At 40.7% G+C, this 7,679-nt stretch overlaps 1 protein-coding gene across 1 annotated transcript; it reads right to left on the reverse strand.

Moving 5' to 3' along the window:
• Positions 1-696: 696 nt before the first annotated feature.
• LOC120231903 (peptidyl-prolyl cis-trans isomerase A) lies at positions 697-1,435 on the reverse strand. The gene has a single exon (XM_039232191.1). The coding sequence runs from the start codon at positions 1,394-1,396 to the stop codon at positions 902-904; it is 495 nt and encodes a 164-aa protein (XP_039088122.1). The 5' UTR covers positions 1,397-1,435; the 3' UTR covers positions 697-901.
• Positions 1,436-7,679: the final 6,244 nt, after the last annotated feature.

The raw sequence follows: 7,679 nt of genomic DNA on the forward strand, positions 1-7,679 counted from the left end.
GTGTGAAGGTTTAGTGTTTCTCTAAAAAGGTTAAGAAACATAAAGGGTTTTTGAAGATTAACCACACAAAAGTAAGCTCTCCCATCTCCTCAGATAAAACCATTGAGTGGAATTAAAATCGCATTTCTATTTAGGTGTTTGTATGCTCCAAAAGCCAACCTGATCTTTTTCTTTGAAATGTAACTTTTACGTCTTCCTTAAAACAATATGCCTGGTATTTAAGGGTTTGTTTGTTTGTTTTGGTTTGTTTTCATGGAATCTTTTATAAATACACAAAGTCTGTAGAATACTACAGCAAACATCCAGATACTCACTATCAGTTTAAGAAATGCAATTGTATTTGTCCCCTCCTCCCTGATTTTATTTCTCTCTCTCTAGAAGTAACTAACCATTCTCAGTATGGATTGGAAGTTTATCATTCCCTTGGGTGTGTTTATGCTTTTGCAACACAAGTTGTATTTGTAAACAACATACAGTATTGAAACATCCTACTGTTGTTTCCTTCTGTGGCATGCTTTTTCTGCCCATCATTATGTCTTTGAGATTTTAGATCTGGCATTGTTTTTGTTAAAAATTGTGGCTTAAAAACAAGTCCTTGGTTGCTAACATGAATGGGAACCTGGCACAATTTTGATCCATAATTCATTATTATAGAATTCTTTTTTTTTTAAGTTTATTTATTTATTTATTTATTTATTTTGTTGTTTAGCTTTTATTTCATGATCATAAACTTCACTCTGCAATCCAGCTAAACTTGAAGAGGGGCAAGGACACGGACCTGCAGAACTGCAGCAGGAACACAGGGTTCTAGGAGATTCCGAGCAGAGGGGGGCAGAGGGGTGCTCTCACGAGCTACAGAAGGAATGGTCTGGTAGTTACGATAAAACACGAGTCAAACGTATCAGATTTGTCCGCAGTCAGCAATGGTGATCTTCTTGCTCGTCTTGCCGTTCCTGGACCCAAAGCGCTCCATGGCCTCCACGATATTCATGCCCTCCTTCACCTTGCCAAACACCACGTGCTTGCCGTCCAACCACTCGGTCTTGGCGGTGCAGATGAAAAACTGAGAACCATTCGTGTTGGGTCCAGCATTCGCCATAGACAGGATGCCAGGACCTGTGTGCTTCAGGATGAAATTCTCATCATCAAACTTCTCCCCGTAGATGGACTTGCCGCCAGTGCCATTATGGCGTGTGAAGTCACCACCCTGGCACATAAAGCCCGGGATAATCCTGTGGAAGCAGGAGCCTTTGTAACCGAATCCTTTCTCCCCGGTGCTCAGAGCACGGAAGTTCTCTGCTGTTTTGGGGACTTTGTCTGCAAACAGCTCGAAGGAGACGCGGCCCAAGGGCTCGCCGTCTACGGCGATGTCAAAAAACACGGTGGGATTGACCATGGCTGAAAGGCTCGAGGGACTCCGGGGCGGCGGCGTCTGCAAGGCCAAAGTTTATTTATTTTTGAGACTGAGAGAGACAGATTGTGAGCAGGGGAGGGCCAGAAAGAGAGCGAGAGAGACACACAGAATCTAAAGGAAGCTCCAGGCTCTGAACTGTCATGACCTGAGCCGAAGTCGGATGCCCAATTGCTGAGCCACCCAGGTGCCCCCATTATTCATTATTATAAAAGTTCAGGTCATAATTGCCATAGAAACAGTAAATGAAAAGAAAAATAGAGGTGAACAACTGATGGCAATATTTTAAAGAATTTGGAAAAAATTGTTCCAGGAAGGGTAGCTTTATTCACCACTATTTAAATAAGTGGTATGGGGCACAGAGGTGGCTCAGTGGGTTAAGTGTCCGACTTCGGCTCAGGTCATGATCTCACAGTTCATGGGTTCAAGCCCCGTGTCGGGCTCTATGCTGACAGCTAGCTCAGAGCCTGGAGCCTGCTTCAGATTCTGTGTCTCCCTCTCTCTCTGACCCTCCCCTGCTCACGCTGTCTCTCTCTCTCTCTCTCAGAAATAAATAAAACATTAAAAAAAATTTAAATAAATGGTAGCTTAATTTACGACTATTTTAAAAACTAACCAAGTTATTTGATTTCAAGTAGGTCATATAACTTTTCTATCTCTTTTTCTTCCTCTTTTATAATGAGGGAGTTGTGCTAGATTGGGGCTCCTTAAATGTAGTTTTATTTGTTTCGTTGGTTGCTAGGTGTTTTTGCCTATGCCTCTTCTGATGCACACAAAAGTCTCAAGTCCTTTTCTAAAATTATTTGGAATTTAAAAATAAACTGGGGCACCTGGGTGACTCAGTTAGTTAAGCGTCCAACTTCAGATCATGATCTCACTATTCCTGGGTTCGAGCCCTGCGTTGGGCTCTGTAGTGATAGCTCGGAGCCTGGAGCCTGCTTTGGATTCTGTGTCTCCCTCTCTCTTGGCCCCTTCCCTGCTCGCACTCTGTTTCTCTCTGTCTCTCAGAAATGAATTAACGTTAAAAAAAATTTTTTTAATAAAAATAAAAATAAACTAAATAGATTTCCAGTTAAGGCCAAGTGAGAAGACTGGTAAATCCACTCCCCCAAAACCCAACTATAAAGCTGGACAAAATTAACATAAGCTACCAAAGGAAATTGACCAAAGGCATACAACAATCTGAGAAGCAGTTATGCTTGAAAAACTGCTGAACTTTGGATAAGAACAGCAGGAATCTGAAGTGTTCTGGGACCTGGGTCTACTCCCATTCCCCACCACCACTCCAGCTCAATACTGGAGGTTTTGCCGGGATGGGGCAGGCCCTGAGGACTGGCGGGTTTTCTGCTGTAGTTGAAGGGAGGCACTTTATCTGGAGCAGTGTGCAATGCCCATGTCCACCACACAGGTAAGCAGGAGGAGGCTAATAGCTTGGCTCTACTAGCCTGACGTTACAGTTGTAGGAGGGCAAGTATTCCTGACTGAGGGTGCATACACGCGTGGTGGAGACCGGGGAGGGCACAAGCTATTCACACATGTCTGCCTGAGCCTGGGGTTGCACTGGATTGTGCATAGAAGACTCAAAAAGGCCCTGCAGAGAATAAAACCTGGGGCATACTTGAAAACAGCCTGAAGTTTCAACGTGTTCCCCTAAACATACACAGATGTATCAATAGGAAAGGAAACACTTAATGGTTTAAAGTGTTTGAGCACCTTGCTGTTTAACCAATAACCAACCATTGTCCAACCATTCAGCCATGAGACACAGGATTGAGACCTCTAGGGAGCCAGACTTAAAAATAAAAACAAGAGGGGTGCCTGGGTTGCTTAGTCAGTTAAGCGTTCGACTTTCGCTTAGGTCATGATCTCGCGGTTCGTGGGTTCAAGCCCGACGTCGGGCTCTGTGCTGACTGCCGGCCCAGAGCCTGGAGCCTGTTTCAGAGTCTGTGACTCCCTCTCTCTCTGACCCTCCCCTGCTCACACTGTCTCTCTCTCTCCTAGACATAAATAAAATATTTAAAAAATAAAAAAAAAATAAAAACAAGAATATTTAACAAACAAAGGAAAAGAATATCAACAATAACAACAAAAGTAAGCAGAGACATGAGTGGTCACAGATTGTAGGGTAGGGGACTGGTTTCACAAATTTAGCAAAACACAAGAAGGAAGGAGGGGAAGAAGGAGGGGAAAGAGAGGAAGGTAAGAAGAAAAGGAGGGAAGGAGAGAAAAATAAAACAGAAGAAACAAACTTTAGGGAAGAAAATTTCAGAATCTCTATGTTTTACAATATATTCTCTAAAATGTACCTGGCTGGCTCAGTCGGTGGAATGTGCAATTCTTGCTCTTGGGGTTACAAGTTCAAGCCCCATGTTGGGTGTGGAGGTTACTGAAAAACAAAACCTTTAACAAATAAAAATAAAAATAAGACGTAAAGTCTTCAACAGAAAATTATGTGACCTGCAAAGAAACAGGAAAGTGTAAGTCATACTCAGGGGGAGAAAAAAAGCAATGAATAGAAATAGTCTCTGGATATCCCCAGAGGTTGAATTTAGCAAAGACTTTAAAGCCGCTAGTATAAATATATGCAAAGAACTAAAGAAAACCATGTTTAAAGAATTAAAGGAAAGGATGACAACAATGTATCAACAAATAGAGATTCTCAATAAGGATACAGAAAAAATTTTAAATAAAACGAAGTGGAAATTTTGGAACTGAAGAGTACAATAACTGAAAAATTCACTAGGGGGCTCAGCAGCAGATGTGAGGTGGCAGGAATGAACTGGAAGATAGATCAATAGAAATAATCCAGTGTGAACACAGAGAGGAAAAAAAGATGGAAGAAAAATGAACAGAACTTCAGAGACCTGTGAGATATTAGTATACTAACCCACCTGTAATATTAATTCCAGAAGGAGAGGAGAGAGGGGGGCAGAAAAAATATTTGAAGAAATAATGGCTGAAAACTTCTTAAATTTGATGAAAAACATTCGTCTATACATCCAAGAAGCTCATTAAGGAAATATTATAAAAAAATTTATGCTAGGAGCTTCTTTCCAACCTATGGTGACAGGTAGGGATACCATAAAGCAAGATGATTCTTTCTTGGAATAAAAGCCCTTATACTTATTAGAAGAATCAAATTTAAGAAAAATTCAAACAGAGGTGCCAGGGTGGATCAGTCATTTAAGTGTCTGACTTTGACTTGTTTCATGATATCATGGCTTGTGGGGTTCAGCCCTGTGTTGGGCTTTGTGCTGATAGCTCAGAGCCTGGAACCTGCGTTGGATTCTGTGTTTCACTCTCTCTGTCCCTCCCCTGCTTGTGCACACACACCCTCTCTCTCTCAAAAATAAATAAATAACATTTAAAAAATAATAAAAAATTCAAGTAAAATTATTTTCTTCTTTAACAAAGAAGATATTAGGGTACACATAGACAGATGGAACATAGTTGAATATACTGACTTTTAATCTTAAAGTGATTATTTTTGTGTTGATAATGCTTTCTTTAAAAGATGATTTAGGGGCTCTTGGCTGGCTTAGTTGGTGGGGCATGCCACTCTTGATCTCGGGGTTGTGGGTTCAGGTCCCATGTTGGGCATAGAAATTACTTTAAAAGAGATGATTTAGATAATTTCTTTAAAATTTTTAAACGTTTATTTATTTTTGAGAGACAGACAAAGACAGGGAGAGACAGAGCATGAGGAGGGGATGGGCAGAGAGAGAGGGAGACACAGAATCTGAAGCAGGCTCTACACTCTGAGCCATCAGCACAGAGACCAATGTAGGGCTCAAACCTACCAACCATGAGATCATGACCTGAATTGAAGTTGGATGCTTAACCAACTAAGCCACTGAGGCACCCTTAGATCATTTCTATATCAAGTACATATACTCTACATCTAATATGGTATTTTGTAGTATATGTTTTGAAAGATACTATAGGATACCTTATCATATCTAGAACCATTCAATACCCATCTGTCTTTCACTGGTGATGTTAATTTTGATTACCTGGTCAAGTTATTGTTTGATTTTTCTACTTTATGACCATGCAAATATCTTGCTCCTTAACACAATATCCCTGTTATTTTGTGATTTATGATAAGGAATATATATTTGGTCTTCTTCTACTTCTGGCACAGAGTTCCTAAAACTCTTGGAACTTCCCAAATGATGAGAGTGATCTAGGTGTCTTCTGTTATGTTAATGAGGTAAATTTTAAGGGTTCCTGGCTGGCTCAGTTGGTGGAGTGTGCAACTCTTGATCTCAGGGTTGTGAGTTCTAGTCCCATGTTGCATGAATAAATTACTAAGAATACATACATACATACATACATACATAAGCTTTTTTAAAAATGAAGTAACTTTTAGAAAGCCCTAGGTAACCTAAAGATGGGAACTGGTTCCCAGGGCAACCAATCAAATGATTAGAGGGTTCAAACTTTTAGTGCTCCCTCCACCCTAAGTCCAGGGAGGGAAAAGGGGTTGGAGATTGAGTTTAATAAGCAGTAGCCAGTGGTTTATTCAATTATGCCTTTGTAATGAAGCCTCCATAGAAACCCAAAAGGATGGCGGTTTGGAGAACCTCTGGGTTGGTAAATATGTGGAGATGAAGGGAGAGTTTGGAGCTTAGAGAAGGCATGAAAGCTCCACATCCTTTCCCCATACTTTGTACCTCTTCCATATGGCTGTTCTTCAGATGTTGGAACTTCTAATCTATAGACATTTGGTCAGGATCACAGGTGACAACCTGGACTTTCAATTGGTATCCAAAGTGTGTGTCGGGGGGTGGGGGTGGGGTAGCCGTCTCATAGGATTGAGCCCTTAACCTGTAGGATCTGATGCTGTCTCCAGGTAGATAGCATCAAAATTGAGTTGAATTGTAGGACAACCAGCTGGTGTTGGAGCATTGCTTTGTGGTGTGTGGGAAATACCCACCCATCATTGGACTGGGTGTAGAATCTGAGTTCTTCTAGATTTAGCATCCATTGATAATTGATAACTCTTGCCTGATTTAATCTTTACTATGAAAGCTATAAAATAATAATTTCCAAGTCTAGTACTCTCTTTTACCTTTATTAGTTGGCCCTCCATTCTATCTTTGTTTATTTTTGGCACAGATACATGAATTTCTATTTCTACAATGTTTATAAATCATTATTGTACTTAATTATTTGGGGGCTCAAGTTGTCCCAGATTTGGCCAGTAGGATCCCCTTTGGGCTGGCTTCTGTGTCCCTGTGACATGCCTCATCATTTTTTTCTTTTCTTTTTTTATTAAAGTTTGAGAGAGAGAGAGAGAGAGGCACAAGCAGGGAAGGGGCAGAGAGTGAGAGAGAGAATCCCGAGCAGACTCTGTGGTATCAGCATGGAGCCTGACGTAGGGCTCAATCCCATGAACCGTAAGATCATGATCTGAGCTAAAATCAAGAGTCAGGTGGTGAATCAAGTGAGCCACTCAGCTGCCCTGCCTCATCATTTTTTCATCACTTCCTTCATTTCAACCAAAAAGATGTGCTGGGTTCATCTGGTACATGCCCTGCCCCAGCCCTGGAATCAGCCATTTCTCTAAGAGTCGCTAATTCCCTTTAAATGGGCATATTAGTTATCTATTGCTGCCTAACCAACTACCCCAAAACTTAGCTTATAACACCAATTATCATTTCACACAGCTTCTGGGGTTCAGGAATTTGAGAGGTGTTTAGCTAGGTAGATTCAGGATAAGTTTCTCTCCTTTCATGAGGTCATAATTAAGAATTTTGGGGAATGGGAACTCATTCTGGCAAGATAAATCACACTTATTGCAAAGAACTCACAGGCCCTAGAATCAAGACAGTAAAACCCAATTTAATACTGTAGGGTCTCTTTTTTACTTCAAAAGATTGTTTCTTTTAAGATCAAGTTTTAAACTACCTTTACATTATGCTATTACTTCTAGTCTGTTAGAGCATTTTCTTTTTCATCAGTTGGTTCAAGTTATAAAAATAAATGTTATTGAAGATATACCTGTTCAAGACTGATAAGAGATAAGCTCCTGCCGGACAGTTTGGAAAGTAGTATAATCCTTATAGTCCTTTCCTGAAGCTTTCTCAGAGAAGTAAAAAATTTCAGAGATGAATCTATCAGAAGCTCCAACCTGTTGAAGAGTCTCACCCCTTTGCTCACTACCCCAGTCATCATTCAGCTACTGAATACCGTGATTTATGCTCAGCTGTTAGCACTGACATGAATACAATGTAAATAGCAATTCCTTTGCAGGTCTATTCAG

This window comes from Hyaena hyaena, unplaced genomic scaffold (genome assembly GCF_003009895.1).
Source record: "Hyaena hyaena isolate Hyena2069 unplaced genomic scaffold, ASM300989v1 scaffold_65, whole genome shotgun sequence".
Taxonomy (NCBI): domain Eukaryota; kingdom Metazoa; phylum Chordata; class Mammalia; order Carnivora; family Hyaenidae; genus Hyaena; species Hyaena hyaena.

Coding starts and splice junctions, on each gene's coding strand:
- LOC120231903 (XM_039232191.1), bottom strand. CDS start 1,396: ATGGTCAATCCCACCGTGTTTTTTGACATCGCCGTAGACGGCGAGCCC.